Source organism: Condylura cristata, unplaced genomic scaffold (assembly GCF_000260355.1).
Source record: "Condylura cristata isolate star-nosed mole 26May11 unplaced genomic scaffold, ConCri1.0 scaffold00011, whole genome shotgun sequence".
Taxonomy (NCBI): domain Eukaryota; kingdom Metazoa; phylum Chordata; class Mammalia; order Eulipotyphla; family Talpidae; genus Condylura; species Condylura cristata.
The window spans coordinates 13,847,247-13,863,541 of NW_004567112.1; the positions used below are offsets into that span (position 1 = coordinate 13,847,247).

General features: G+C 42.1%; 1 protein-coding gene across 1 annotated transcript in view; it reads left to right on the plus strand.

Moving 5' to 3' along the window:
* Positions 1-16,295, plus strand: part of SORCS1 (sortilin-related VPS10 domain containing receptor 1) — a 456,202-nt gene that overhangs the window by 372,722 nt on the left and 67,185 nt on the right. Inside the window, exons 13-17 of the mRNA XM_004680456.2 lie at positions 2,281-2,372; positions 3,672-3,779; positions 5,174-5,291; positions 7,056-7,186; positions 10,500-10,613. Of these exons, the coding sequence (XP_004680513.1) occupies positions 2,281-2,372; positions 3,672-3,779; positions 5,174-5,291; positions 7,056-7,186; positions 10,500-10,613 (563 nt within the window). The remainder of the gene's footprint in view (positions 1-2,280; positions 2,373-3,671; positions 3,780-5,173; positions 5,292-7,055; positions 7,187-10,499; positions 10,614-16,295) is intronic.

A 16,295-nucleotide genomic window follows, 5' to 3' on the forward strand; every position in this document is an offset into this window, starting at 1 on the left:
AATTATTTTTCCTTTTTTTTTATGAGATTCTTCAACAAGTTTTTGAGTTAAATAAATATTTGTGAAGTTTGCCTTTCTTATTGCTCATTTAAAACAAACATTTGTTCAGAAGTTAGAAGAACATTTATTAATGACAATGAAGACAAAGTTCACCTGACTGAGTTTTTCCCCAAAATGAAAACCAGAATCCCAGGGAGTTTAACTTATAGAGAGTGTGAATCCTGGAGGGTAACATCCAGCTAAGGTGAAACTGCCACATTAATCCTTCTTGCCTTATAGTCAGAATAGAAAGAAGTTGAATGATATGGAAATAGCCATTACGCAGGTGGTGTTCTGAGATGTTTAAATCTCATGTGCAAAAGACAGACTAATAACCATCAGGGTGCATATGTTAGAGAAAACAAAAATGGAATCACTTTACCGAAGTGTTTAGCGTAAATGCTTTCTGTCTTTCTTCTGAGTGAACATTAGATATCCATAGCTTATAAAATAGGTGCTTAATGAGGTTTAGCAATCATAACAAGGAATGTACCTAATGCATGGTTGTTACACTTCAATAAATATGTTTTAATAATCCACTGACGTTTAATTATCATACAATAAGTAGCACCATAAATCGAAATCTAATGTGCCAGTAGTCATACAGCCATGAAAAAAACAGAAAGGGCCCTCCCTTGTGGCGCAGCAGGTTAAAACACAGCACTAAGACGCTAAAGCCACTTCTGCATGAGTTCGATCCCCGCCTGACCTGGAGGTGACCCACATGGTGCTGCAGACCTCTCCTGACCTGCCTGCTGCTCTCCTCAGCAGTGTAGTTCATCAGTCGGCCTGGTCTGCTCCCCACTCTGTCTCTGGTGAAGCCTCTCACAGCCCCTGAGCCTCTGGTCTATACCCCAGCTCTGTTCACAAATAAATAAATCCTTAAAATTTTTGTTTTTTTTGAAACAGAGACATCCCTAGTATGATCCACTGACTGTTTCCTGACTTCACACCTTCATCTATCCTCAGTGTGATTTGTGCATTTTGAGAACATGGCCAGAAAAGAAATTTGCTTCAGAATACAAGGCAATTGCTACTATAGGTACTAGGAATATGGACAGTCAGATTTCTCTAGAGAATAGGAGCCAAGATCCCAGCTTTTATTTTCCTTTTAATACCCCAGGCAAAACAAAGTCTCTGCTTCTATAGGCTTGGGGTACACTTGACTATAAGAACTAAACAACTGTTGGAAAGATTCAGTCTCCTGTGTAAGTCCAACAAGGTTATACTAACAGTGGCAGTGAGAGAACATCTAAAAGTTGTTTCTAGCCTGCCTCCATTTTACTCCAGACTAGTTTCTCCACATTTGTAGAAAGATTCAGTGACACATGCACCCATATATGATGCTTACATTTTGATCAAAACTACTTGATGACTTGATAAAGAATCTATATTTCGAATAAGAACACCTCTCCTGTGTAACACTGGAAACGTTGAAACAACAAATCTGAAAGGACACTGATAGTATGAGTTCCAGCAATTACCATATGTGGTCCTAGGGAAGTCACCACATCTCTCTAAGGCTAACTTTGCTCATCTGTAAAAATTTAAATGTTGGAGTAAAATGTCTCTAACATTTTTTCCATTAAAATCCTATATGGGCCCTCTGTGGTGGTGCAGCAGGTTAAAGCACAGCACTGAGAATCTAAAGCTGCTTCTGCATGAGTTTGATTCCCGCCTGCCCCGAAGGTGACCACATGGTGTGGCAGACCTCTCCTGACCCGCCCGCTGCTCCCCTCAGCAGTGTACTTTGTCGATCTGCCTGTTCTGTTCCCCGCTCTGTCTCTGGTGAAAGCTCTCACCGCCCCTGAGCCTCTGGCCTGCACCCTATGTATGCACAAATAAATAAATCTTAAAAAAAAAAAACCTATACGTCTGAATCATATACAAAGTTATAAACCAGAATTGCCTTAATAAGACAAATAAATAAAACTGTTACCCAGTGTGACAGTTACCAATATTCTCACATTATTGTAAATAATGGGAGTCTTTAGAATACAAACATGACTACATAGCTATTGGTTCTTACATTCCTACGGTGGTGCACCTTGAATCACTTCTTATAGCACCTGTGGTGCTTGTAATCTACCTTGTGAAACATTACTTGTAGCTGTATATTCCCAAAGATTTGGGGAATCCTAGCTTTATCAAGAGGAGGGTTTCTCTCTCTGTGAAGGCAGATTCTTTTCACTCGGGTGAGTGGCTGTGGAGATGTGTCCATGGATGTGTGTCCTCTTTCAGATCTTTGAAGAAGAGCACAGTGTTCTGTATTTGGATCAAGGTGGCGTACTGGTTGCTATGAAGCACACCTCCCTCCCGATTCGACACCTCTGGTAAAGACCCCCGTTGTACCTGAGTCCTCAGGACACCTCCCTGAGACCGGTCTAAGAGCCAGACTGAGCACACTGACTGTAGTAAAATGCCAGCACTGACTACAATATAATGGCTTTTTGTGCGCTATTGAAATAATAATGTTGCCTGCAGTCTCACAAAAGATAGAGAAAAAAAGCTGGAATGAGAGAGGAGGGAAGAAGGAAAATAGGGAGAAGTGAGGAAGAGGGAAGAAGATTTTTTCTGCCCCCGAGGTATTCTTTATGGTTTGCAAACATGACAGTCACCTCCTCAGTACCTTATTCTCTCCGTGGAATCATGGGTAGGGGTAGAATGGTGTGCCATGTCCTGTCTCTGAGTAGCTTAACATCTTGCAGTCCTCTTTCCCCAGGAACATCTCTGGCATTCAGTATTTACATGTTATATGCATTTTGTGGTGAAATTAGCAGTTCCTGACACTTCTGCTCCTCTCCTCTCCCATTTCTCCTGATCCTACTTCCTTTGGGGCCGGGGGAGACATTCACAACTCTCCCTATAGGTCTTCCCCAGGTGGGCCCACAAAACCTGACTCCCAGAGGGGTTTCCGATAGATTGCTTCATCTGCGATTTTGAAAGTGACTCCCCATGTGTGAGCTTGTTCAAAATAAAAACCTGGTTTCTCCTCCAGTGTTAGTTTCATTGGGTACTGAAGGGAAAGCTGCTGTGTAAGAAAGAAATGGGCGTAGCTGGGGGGAAGCATCCATAGAGGAAGTGAGAGCAGAAGACATCCGGGACCTCCAGAGTCTCAGCCTCATCCCCTCTGACCCCCAGGAGTCTGTCCTAAATCCATTCTCTGAGAGTGTCAGTTGAGACTTAGGAAGTGTGGGACGGACACTGCACAGGGCTTTGTCACTGAGAGGTGACTGGCTGAGTTCTGATGAAGTAAATTTCATATGAACCTTGCTCTGTAGAATCACCTGCGAGTCTTGCTGCCCCTTTCCAGTGAGTTTTGGGAAGGGTTACCTTGAGATCTAAGGTCTAATGAAATATCCATTTTATTTTTAATCAAAGGCTTATTCTTCCCATGTCATGCTTCTCTCCCCATATTGTTGTTGTAACACATCTGGGTGCCAAATTAACTCCACTAACTATGTATTACTAGTTAGCTGGTAATTAAGAACATTTAGTTGTATGAAAGGCTCATGTTGGCAATGCCACAGTACTTTTGAAATGTATGCTTTCCTGATTGATAGCATCTTTCCTTTGAAAGGGTCTTTATTTTTCCTTTGAGATCCAGTGACTGTTAATTTTTCTGTCATTAGGTTGAGTTTTGATGAGGGGAGATCTTGGAGCAAATACAGTTTCACATCTATTCCACTTTTTGTGGATGGGGTTCTGGGTGAGCCTGGGGAAGAGACGCTAATCATGACGTAAGTAGAAAACTACGATGTTTTCTAGCCATGCATTTAATCCCAAAGGATGTATTTTAGTTAAGTCTACTTAGTTTGGTACAGAGAAAGGACAAATGTAGGTAGCTGTTTCTTGGGTCTTCACTACTTATTAGGGGTGGTAATACTAATAATGAGGGGTGGTAGCAAAAAAGAACCGAACTTATTTCTTCCTATCTTAAATTGGTTTAGGGAAATAAGAAGTGGTCATTTCAATAGAAAATGAAGTTACAAATTTAAAACTTTAGTAATAAAAATATGCAGAAAATCATAGGCATATAAGAATGATTTCACTTTAAAACAAAATATGGTGCTTGATCAAAGTCCTACAAAGGATTTTATTTTTCCTGGCTCTTTACCTAACCCAATTGTGAGGCATATTAGGAAAACCATGAGAACAATCTGTTCTTGGAAAATTGCATTTGCGCTCATTCTTGTCTGGAAAGTGATGATCATTAATTTGTGAAAGGCTTGATTAATGACTTGCCTGCCTATGGTTTTCAAAACATGAGCTTTGAATTTGAAATATGAGATGGTGATTTTTTTTTTCTTTTGGAAAATTGGACATAGAAATCAGAGAGGGAATGTTTGAAAGCAGTTGATCCTGTAATCAATGAAACTTTAAAAATCAAAGTGAATGAATTCTTTGATATATTTTCTACGTTTTTTGTTCCTTCTTTTTAATGATAGACAAGATCAACAAAATGTTAGTATGCGTGATAGCTACTCATTTGCTCAGGCTAAATATTGCTAGATTAGCAATTTACTCCATAATTTGTCTTCATACAGATTTTATATTTATAAAATACTAGTGGAAAAACTAACCAAAAAGGCCATTCGGTGGCTTTTTTCTACACCTCTGGCTGGTGATTGCAATGTCTCATTAAATACTCGGTCTCTGTAAGCAGAGTATAAAGCTCAGTGTCACTATCGGCTGTGCCACCCACTTTCCCTAGGGATTGGTGGGAAAGTAAAAATAGCATAAACCCTGGACACCATGTGCATTAACAAGAGAGCCGAGCAGAATAATCTTGGACCATGTAGGGTGCGGTGTTTGTGATTTTCTTGATCATTTTTGGGGGCAGCTGTCTGTTTATGTGGTAGATTCTGAGTGAAACAGTTCAAATTTGATTCAACTTTGATTTTTGCTCATTAACTCCTGGACCCTCAAGTTACTCATATGAAAGTGGATATTTAATAGTTTCCTCCTCATACAATTGTTTTAAGACTAATTGATATGTTTAACATATTATGCTTAGCTTTATGCGAAGCTGGTCATTCAACACTTAGCAAATGCTAGCTGTTTGATAAGTGTCAGTGTTCTTATCTTCGTGTGTGTGTGTGTGTGTGTGTTTTGATCATGATGACCTCTGTAGCGTATTTGGACACTTCAGTCACCGCTCTGAATGGCAGCTGGTTAAAGTGGACTACAAGTCCATCTTTGATAGACGATGTGCCGAGGAGGACTACAGACCTTGGCAGCTACACAGCCAGGTAGGAGCCAAGGAGCGGAGCGAGTGCTGGCGGGAAGCATGGGGTGTGTCAGGGAAAGCTCGATGCTAAACTATTGGAACCAGGCTTCCTGAGCTAAAATGTCCATCTCATGCTTTCTTACATATTTTGTGTTCTACAGCAGTGAACAAGCTCAACACTTATGATTTGTTGTGAAGCCATTCCTGTTTTTATTGTACCAGGGTATAATGAGATAAAATTCAAATGTGCTTGGCTTAGACTTACAACTCAAATGAAATACCAACTCAGCACAGAAATCCAAACATAATTTATCTGAGCTTGTCATATGGCTGCAGGGGGAGGGGGAAGCTATGGTAAGGGGAAGGAGACATCTTCAATTTTATTTAGCATTGCAAACAGAGGCAGAAAATAACTGAATTATGCTGGGTGAGCAATGCCCAAGAAGCTGTTCCACCACCCCACTGTGATTCCTGCAACTAGGTGGTCTTTCTTGACTCTTCCCAAGGCACTTACAGTACAAGAATACAGAATTATTACTAGGAAAGCCCCTTTATCCTGGCCTCCACGTGTCAGCCCAGCTCAAAATGCTGGCTGAAGGCAGCTCTCCTTTGATTTCCCAAGGCAGAAATCTTCCTGAGGCTCCCCTAAATGACATAGTTGAGATTCTTTCTGTAAAGCTACCCCCACATTTTGGCAGGGACAAAGTGTACCCCCAAACTTAAATTACTAATATATTTGCCTGTGGAGGTGCAGTGTTGCCTGTTAAGGTGAGTTTGCTCAAGAAAGACTGAATTTAGCTTAAACAAAACTCTGCTCTGGTCCTTCAGAAACGCAGACAATGTGTGTGATGGGGTGGGGGAGGGTTGGGGCGCATCAGCTAGAAACATCCACTTTATTCAGAGTCTCAGCTATAATCTCTCATTTACTTAGCTGATAATTTCCCCTTTGGGATGCATGTGCGTGGCCACATTCAAAGCTTTTATATATTGTGTAGAGAAATACTGAATTGAGTCCCTCCTTATGTGGCAGACCAACATAAAATCGGTGCTATGAAAGTTGTGTGGGCAGAGGTATAATAAACTCATGCAAAATAGATCTTTATATTTCTGAGCAATATTCTTCTTTCCTATAGTCATAAATGATGAAATCGATACAACTTTGATGACAGAACTGCACTTAATTACTACAGATTTGCTGGCAGTACACTCGCTGTGGGCTGAGCCTTAGTTGCCTGGTTTCCCTCGCAGTCCTGCACCTGATACCTTGCCAAGTAATGGTTTAACGGACACAGAGAAATCCAGGGCTTTTTTTTGGCATGTCTTTAGTGCTTCCTGGGATTACCTTTAGAAACATTCTAAAATAGAGCTCTACTCCCTAATGGTGCAACAGGTTAAAGCACAGCACTCTGAAGCTCTCCAGAGCCACTGCAGCACGAGTTCGATCCCTGGGCAGGGAGCTGACCCACATGGCACAGCAAACCTCTCCTGACCTGCCCGCTGCTCCCCTCAGCAGTGTATTTCAGTCAATCTGCCTGTTCTGCTCCCTACTCTGTCTCTGGTGATCCTCTCACACCTATACCTCTGGCCTGTACCCCAATTCTGTAAGCATAAAAAAGTAAAATTTTAAAATAGAGCTCTAGAGCTTGAAAATAAACACTGTTAGCCAAGTAGGTTACCCAGGTCCAGATGACACTGAAGTTTGAGGATGTCACCCTGAACCATCCTGATGTGGAGCTAGACAGCTCTGTGGCTGTACCGACTTCATGAGACACTTGTGTCCTTATAGGGGGAAGCATGCATCATGGGAGCAAAAAGGATATATAAGAAACGAAAGTCAGAGCGGAAATGCATGCAAGGAAAATATGCAGGAGCTATGGAATCTGAGCCCTGTGTCTGCACCGAGGCCGATTTTGACTGGTGAGTTTGGGCTGTTGTCCCATAAGTTGTTCAGCAAATCAAATCCATGCAGAACTGAATAAAAGCTTAGGCCTTAAATAGTAGTGACATGAATTGAGGTAGGTGACAGGACTCACATTCTGTGAAGTTACCTCTTGAGGACAGCATGGATCACAGCAGCATGCATGTTTACATGGGAAAAAAAAAAAAAAAAAAAAACAGGAGATCCTTTAGACCTAAAGAGGACTTCAGAGGTGACTAGCTCTCAGGACACAAAGAGAGACCATATCCATCTTGTATTATTTATGGCAGAAGTACTGAAAATGGTATGTAGACTTTGCAGGGAGTAAGCTTATTGTGTTTAAGATAAACACTCTGTAGGCCCCCTCCCTGGTGTAATAAGGGGTGAAGTCTCAGCACTATGAAGCTACCCACAGCCACTGCAACATGAATTTGATCCCTGGCCAGGAAGGTGACCCACATGGCACAGCAGACCTCTCCGGTCTCACTTGCTGCTCCCCTCAGCAGTGCACTTCGTCAGTCTGCCTGTTCTGCTCCCTACTCTGACTCTGGTGAATCCTCTCATCCCCCGCACCCACACTTCTGGCCACACCTGTTATCCTTGCTCTTATGTGCATTAATAAATAAAATTAATATATTTTTGAAAATGATAAACTCTCTATAATGCAAGGTTCCCAGTGGTGGTCCTATAAGGCAGCACATTTTCTGTAGTGGGAATTTTCCATCATTAGCTGACTACTGTTCATGAGAACTATAGGAGAAATTTCTCAATTTAATGCACCAGTGCACTCAATGACTAAACCAAGTCATGGGTCTCTGAACCTACCAGGAAAGCAAATTTCTTCCTTCACCTGGGTCAAGCTAATGTGGACTAGTAAAGAATTGAGAGATTTGGTCGTTAAGCCAACTCACTGCTATAACCTTTTCTCTAGGTGTCTGTTAACAGAAAGCTGGCTTTGGGGGTGTCAGTGGTACCCTGGCATTGTCCTAGGTCAGTGTGGGGAGTTCTGGTGAGAGGTCAGATTATTGGGGATGAGAACCCTTGATCATATCATCTCACTGTCTATCTTTTCTCACCCACCATTTTTTTACTTCATATTTATGTTTTTAGTTTAAAGAGAACACATTTGCTAAATATGGTAAATGATTGAAATTTGACATACATAAAATCCAAAGTCAGTCACAATTTTTGTTGTGTTGTCAGAGGTTACATATCTGCTAAGTAGAATAGCAGTGACTGTACTAAGATAATTGTACATTCACATTACGAATCTTAGAAAAAAGGAAATTTTATCTGATGAGAGACCTCTGGAGACATCCTCTGAATAAACAGTACGAGGCAAGCCTGGCCAAACTTCCACCAGCAGTTGTTCCGATAGCTTAAGGCTGTCCCCCTCTCCCTGGTGGACTGGGCATGCCAGGAGCCAGTGCCTGAACTCCTGGGCTCAGCCAGAGGGCAACAGAGCCTAAGAGACATTGGTGCTCACAGGAATTCTGCAGGAGACGCTCCTTCCTCCACAGTGCAACATTATTTCATCAGTGCAACATTATTAAAATGACAAAAATATTGTATTCCTGTCCTGCCTTTGACACCCTGTATTACATTCACAGGGAAAACATCCATGGAAGCTCTAAATCATTCATCCCACTCTTTTATCCAGAGCCTGGTTTCTCTTCTATCCACTCCATTTAATAAGGATTTATTAAGGAAGTTAACATTTTCTCAGTGGTTTAGCTTTGGTCTTATCAAGCAGCCATTTTCTTTGCATAGAGCAAATGTATTTGTTCTCAAAAGACCAAAGCTAAAAAGGGGTGAGATGCCCTAGTTCATTGATTTCTCTTGGGAACAGCTGACCCCTGGGATCTTTTCTATCAAGCTCCAATACAAGGCAGCCTTTGTTGACAGTGTCCTTGTCTTTCTTTGTAAACACTGAGCTGTGCAGAGGGAAGGACACACGGGGAGATGGAAGCAACCAAGCCTTCCCCTCCCCCACCCCTCCCTTCTGCATTCACTGATGATTAGAATCTTCTGCTCATTCCACTCACTAAAATGTATTCTGAGAAATGGGAAATGAATGTTGAATAAGGTCATTGTGAGCTTTTCTGATCCAATGGACTTTTGTAATTACATGATCTCTGAAAATACTTCAGAGATCTCACCACGACCTTGTTCAATTTCATTGATTCCACTTAAGTGACACATACTGAATGTTCCTGACTGAAGTCTCTCCCTGGACAGTGCGCAATCCCACATGACCTTGCCTACCATTCTCCACCATCGTAAAGTAATTCTAGGCAATAAGTATGGGGTGCCCTGTGGGCAGCAATTCTCTGAAGTCTTCCAACACATGCTGACTTGAACCAGCATTAAATCCAGCTGGTAGGCACAGGATTCTGAGTGCCAGCTGCCTGCTGACAAGCCCCTAAGCTGAGTCTGCTTCTTCCCCCTCACCCCTACCCCCAGTTCTCCCCTGTGCCAGCATCTTAGCTCCTCACACAGATGCACTGGTTCCTACTCGCACTCCTGAATGCTGCCTGCGACTTGTCTGTGCACACAGAGGTGCAATGTGTCGCCATCTGCCGTGCCTGGGTGCATCTCCCAAAAAAAAGAATATCAGGCCGCCCTGATGCCCCTGGAGGGAAGAATGAGGGGAGGTTGAGAGGAAAATCGTAGACTATTTCCCAGCCAGAGAGAGTATTTACAACAGCTAGTCCAGCTCCCATTGCTAACTCCTAGTTCCCACCTTTTCCTGGGGGAAAGCACAGGACACTCAAGGACACATTCTACTGTGACTTTGAAGCATATGTCTCATGCACAGAGACCTGGCTTAGCTCGACTTGGCAGATGCAGATGTCTTGGAAGAGCACCCCAAAGACATCAGTGGTAGTGAGGACGGTGCCACAAGTAGTGGTGTAAAACAATCCAAAGAAGTTTTACCTGGAGATTTGAGTGTTTCCTGTTTTCTTAGGACAGGTTTTCTCTGCACCCAGCACTGTGAAAACCCAAAGGAGACCGTCCTCTCTCAGCTTAGAGGCACTTTATCAGAATTACTGGGAAATGAACCTCCGTCTCTACATAGACACCTCTGTTGCCTCCAAGGCAGCACTTTTTCAGTCTGCCTTCTGCAGGATACTTCAATGGTAACAGATAGGTGTTCAGGCACAAACATCCCTTTTTTAGAAAGGCCTTAATTTGGGGAACACCTGCCTTTCAACTCATTGACTAGACTAGAAATTGGCTGTGGACTGACATGGCATTGTTCTTCATGTGTCGTCATCTCCTGAAAGGCTTACCTTGGCTCTTCCCCGACAGTGACTATGGCTATGAGCGGCACAGCAGTGGCCAGTGCCTGCCTGCGTTTTGGTTCAATCCATCCTCTTGGTCAAAGGACTGCAGCGTGGGACAGAGTTACCTCAACAGCACAGGGTGAGTGTCCAGCAATGGCCTTGTGAGGCCAGCACTGGCTCCTTTTCAGCATATGTTAACCTTACCGCATTCCTCCCATCAAAGATCAGCTATTTCAGCAGAGCACCTTATTTGCTCGTCTTCATATAAATAATGTAGCACAGATTGGCGTTAATTGTATGGGTTTTGAAGAGAATCCCAGCTACCAAACAAGACATGAAACCAGTTCCTTGGATGAAGATGATGATGGTAATACATACCTTCCTTTGTTTTTTGTTCTTTATTTCAGAACTGTGTGTATGAGAGGTTACATTTTATCCATACTACATGTGCGTGGGGAGGGCCTAATACATGTGTTATTTGTACATTTTCTAGCTTACACAAGGAAATGTATTAAAAGAAGCTCATTGACATTTTGAAAGTATGCTGCTATGAGTGGGAACAGGTTTCATCCATCATGATGCATGCAAGCCATACACTCCTGTCTTCATAAACCTAGAATGATATTACAAAAGTGTATGCTTAGTGCTTTGGATCATGGGGCTTATCCAGTTTTACCTAGGAAATACCAGAAAAGGAAAACATTCCATGATTTTTCTACAAGTATATAACTAATGTTCATAGGCTTAAAATATAATATATGGAGCTTTTTGAATTCTAATTCAACTAATGTTTTTAGAAAGTATTTGCAAATCATTTGGGAAATTATTTTTGAACTGTTGATTTAGTGCTGTATGAGGGTTTTCTTAGATAGTTTTATTTTTTATCTTCAACAGGATATATACATATAAACACATATATGTGACTATATATGTACACAAATAAATAATTTATGTTTATATCAACCTGTTTATATAAAGACATTCAATACGAGGGTTAGAATCACATGATTTGGGGGTGCCTAGAATAAGTTAAAAAGCGGGGCACCCAGGGAATCTCTCTGAAGGAATGAAAACCAGAAAAGCTCACAGTATCATTCCCACCTGAAGCCCAGCAGGCTCCAAATACAGAAAGAGCCATATTTTGGCAGGATTGTAAAGGCAGAAAAAAACACATGTGTTCAGTTGAAAGCATCAGGCAGGAAGAATTCCTTTACTTATCTTTTTGTTCTGTTCAAGCCTTCAGCAGATTACATGAGCCTCACCCATTGGGGAGGCCATTGAGCTTTACTCAGTCTATCAATTTATGCTAATTGTATCCATAAATGCCCCCACAGACATACTCACAACAGTGTTTGACCAATTACCTCGACAGCCCAGGGCTCAGTGCACTTGAATATAAAAGTAACTATCACAGGTAGATTAGGTCATATCTAAACTTTAGTCCTCATTTCTAGTTATTGAATAACATTAACTAAATGGATTCAAGCTGTTTATTTAGGTGTGATAATGTTACTTTGTTTTGACTTCCCTATATATAGTCTCTAAAGATGCTTATCTTTTAGAGATATCTGATGTCTGAGATTTGTTTTATAAAGGGTAAGTGTGGATCATTTTGAAGATGAATGAACAGAGGGTTGGGGATTTATTATACTATCTTCTCACAAAAGCAAACTTGAACCTTTTGATGTTAAAATTTTAAAAAGAGGGGAACAGGGCCCTGTGGCACAGTGGGTTAAAGCACAACACTAAGAAGCTAAAGCCACTTCAGCATGAGTTCGATCTCCGCTCCAGAGGTGATCCACATGGCACCGCAGACCTCCTGACTGCCCACTGCTCCCCTCAGCAGTGTACTTTGTCAATCTGCCTGTTCTGCCCCCCACTCTGTCTCTGGTGAATCCTCTCACCACCCCTACACCTCTGGCCTTTACTCCAGTTCTGTATGCATAAATGAAAAAAATCTTAAAAAAAAAAAGAGGGGAACAAAAGAGTAAAAGGGGGAGGCAGAAGTTCACTGTTAGGACAGCTCATGTATCCATCCCTCCTAAGGTTTCTGAGTCAGCACACAGAGGTGAGGGCTTCCACGTTCCCATTCACGCCTTTCTGTACTTGAGGTTTTAATTAGAAAATAAAAAATAATAATAATAATTAGAAAAGCTACCAAAATAATACATATGGTTCTTTTACAGAAGAGAAGAAAGCATGGGCGTGAACCTCAAATATTCCCATCTCTGATGTTAGCATTTCCTAGCACCTTTCAGTGAAGGAATAAGCAGTGATTTATTTGAATCCTACCATGAAACCTGATGAATATACAAGTAACATTTTTGATTGAAGGGGTCGGTGATGTGTTCTGTATCTAGTGCTGTAGGGAAGAAGTAGTAAAGGGCCAGGGAACTAATTCAGACTTAATTGTGAAGGATTGCCAAAGAAAGCAGCTTTATTACTTGCAAACCAGCATGTCTAGATGCTGCAAAAGGCATCTGAAACCATAAAGCTGATTTCATTTCAAGATTGACTTTTTTTTTCACTAACTCAAGGAAGTTATATGATTCTCTCTTTGCTATTCTTGAGAAGAGGAGGCTGGAAAGAAGGGTCTCAATCGTTTCAGATTCTACTAAAATCATGAAATAGGGTAGAATGAAGAACATGGCCACTCACTCTTTAGGTTTTGAGAATTTATATATACACTTAATACATTCATATGTAAGATAAACACATAACACGTATGTATATATACACACATGTGTGAACACACACACAGTTTTTAAGCTCCATTTAAATGGGTCTCATGATTCCTGTGACACACTTATGCTGAAAAGCCATACAAGTCCTGACTCTTAAAGCTTCAGATATGGTTTAATTATAATGGTCTATTCAATGAGATTTTCCACCTATGTCCTGCAGAATTTAAGTTTAAAAGTGTGGTTCAGCCAGAAGTGTTCAGGCACATAAATGTCTGTCAGTGAAGTTTATTAATGACATAATCACAGGCTACCCCTCCTGGGACTCGACCTCCGCTTTCAGAGGTGTGTGTCTGTGTGTGAGTGTCACATGACAGCATCTGGCCCTAATCCACTGGCTTCATTTATTCTATTCAGACTTTGTATAGAAAAGGATCAGCATTAGTGAGCAAATTTGCATAAAGAGACCACATGGTAAATGCCAGTCATCAGTAGGTATAAGTGTTCTTTTCTCAAAATTATGGTGCTCCCAGGTGGAGGAGTGACCGCCTACCCAGAACCCACAGGCTAAAGTCAGGGGCAGGAGTGACACCCTCCACCCACCCTCCCCTGCCCCCCTGACTCAAACCCCCCCACCACGACCATCAGCACATTGTCTAAACTGCACATTTTGCTTTAGCAGCAAGAAGGCCCTTAGCGAGGACAAAGGCCTGAAATCATCCTCAGAGAAGGCCTCACTCTATCGGATTCCCATTTTCAGTGTCTGTCATCAGCTTAAGAGTCGGCCAGAGATAAAGTGTAGATGCAATTGAAAAAGAATGCTCTGTCTCCTAATGTCTCTCCAGTGCCTTCCCCAAATGTCCTTCAGCTCTGTGTGGGCGCAGCAGCATTTTGTAAGCACAGATTCGATATTTAATGTTGTAGTCAGATATTTAATGCAACACTGCCATGGAATTTTAGGTATTTTTAAGAACAATTAGAAAAGGAACGTGTCCAGATGTTTTCTATATTTAGAAAGCCAATTTAGATCACCGCCCCAATCCCGGTGACTTTTCCCACACAACTGTGCCCTGTTTGGCTCTATGGTTCCAGACACTTTTTTTTTTTTTTTAATTTGCTAGCAAATAATTATGTCAAGAGAAAATATTCATAATTAATGCGGGGGTTATTTTAATAGGTAATTTCCTACTGCATATTCTTACTTGCTGGTTTCACATAAAAAAGATGTCTTCAATATCTTTGTAAGTCAGGCTGTGTAGGTCTGCCTTCTTTCTCATTCCATGGCATTCCATAGTATTAAAAGCACTGGGATTAGCTAGTCACCTCCCTTTATGGACACTGAGGTCATTGGCTGTTTTCTACCACAATAAACAATGCTGCAATGCACATTCTCACACCATAATCACTGTTACTAAAAACAGACAAAGGTAATTAGAGTCTCTTCTTGGCCATGGAGTGTTTCTGCTGCCTGGTAAAGCGGATTCCACTTAACCAACTGGTTCGGTCTTAGACCCAAGTGCCAGGCATTGCTGGTTTTCTCCTCTACATATGGAAGCACTAGTTGCTTGGAAGTCCTACACCTGAGAGCTTCATTTCTCTTTACTGCGGACTGCCTTTAAAATACAGATGCCAAAGGATTCTGTCAAAGGGAAGATAGCAGGATTTTCTAAACGAGGAAGGTGTAGAAGGTCATTTCAGACCAAAGGAACAAGAAATGTCCCAGAGAGAAAGAAGGACCAAACGAGATGTTTTCTCAAGGACCAGCTCTGACTCCAGAGCACACAAGCAGGTAGAATTAAAAAGCCACATGCAGCCTCATGGCTCCAGTCTAACTTTGGGCTTCTCACATTCAGTCAGTGCAGAATCCACTCTGGCTTCAGACTGGTGTGAACGCGGTGGAACCACAATGGCCAGGGCAGCTTCAGAGTGAGGTTCCCTCTACAGCTCATTCCCCAGGCACTTCCCTGCCTCCCCCTACCCCTTACAACAGAGCACAGGGCACAAGATGCCCTCTGAACTTGCCCTGCAGAGGGCCCCCTAGAGGATCATCCCTTGTCAGTCAGCTTAACCAGCAACCCCCTGCATCACTTTCTGAGCCTTTACTTGCAAGCACGCACATCAACCTTCCTTCTGTGATTCTGGAACGCCTCACTTTACAAATGGCCACAGCTGCTTTCACATCAGCTAGTGCCCCGTGCATATTGCAATTCTCTCAGGTTCACTCACTTCATGATGGAACAATTCTAACATCAGTTATTATGTCCAGTAGAAATGCCACTTTGAAGAGGTGCCAGCCTTGTATCCGCTTCACTGTGTGGAAGTGAATAGTCATATGATTTTTTGATTTAATTCTTGACCAGGACTTACAAAAGCTAGTTGGAATGACAGCTGATGCGGGTGCCCCTCTCGGGGGCTGTAACCACCAGTCAGGTGGTATCTGTGTCCCCCATGTTCACACCCAGCACAGGAGCGAGTTCTGCCATGCTCCCTCCTCGCATCAGTTACTCTTCTGCAGAAGCCGCCCTCCCCCTCGCCAAAGCCATTCCAGGGAGGGCAGGAAGCTGGGAAAGGCTGTGTGGCTGGAGCATGGGATATAATGGGGGGGGTTTTGGTGGAAAAGAGAGTAACTTCAGAATGAAACAAGGGGTTTTAAGCCATCCACTGTGTTGTCTTTGTAGCAAGAGACAATCTCCCTTTGAGATTTAGTTTCCTGACCTCTGAAGTCTTGCTGTTTGCTTTGGGGGTTGGATGAAAATGAATAGTGTAAACGAGCATTCAGCACAATGACTAGCAGGTAGTAGTCTCTTTACAAAATGCAGATACTATCATTGTCATCCTCTAAGCTTTCTCTGGCATGAAGGAAATACTATGGCAAAGCTGTTCTTTATCGCATATCTATAGTCCAGACATTTATTTGATACTTAATAGTCACTGAAATACTGAGATCTCGGACATATTAATCTCAGCCCCTGCTTTCTCATCTGTAAAACAGAAATAATAACCTGCACAGGCTCATAAAGTCACATAATTGGAAGCCAGTGTACAACAAAACACGCGTCTCTCCCTCTTTGCCACTCAAGGCAGATAATACATTCACCTGTTTAGTGAAGAGGTTCCTTTATTCAAATAAAATGAAACCT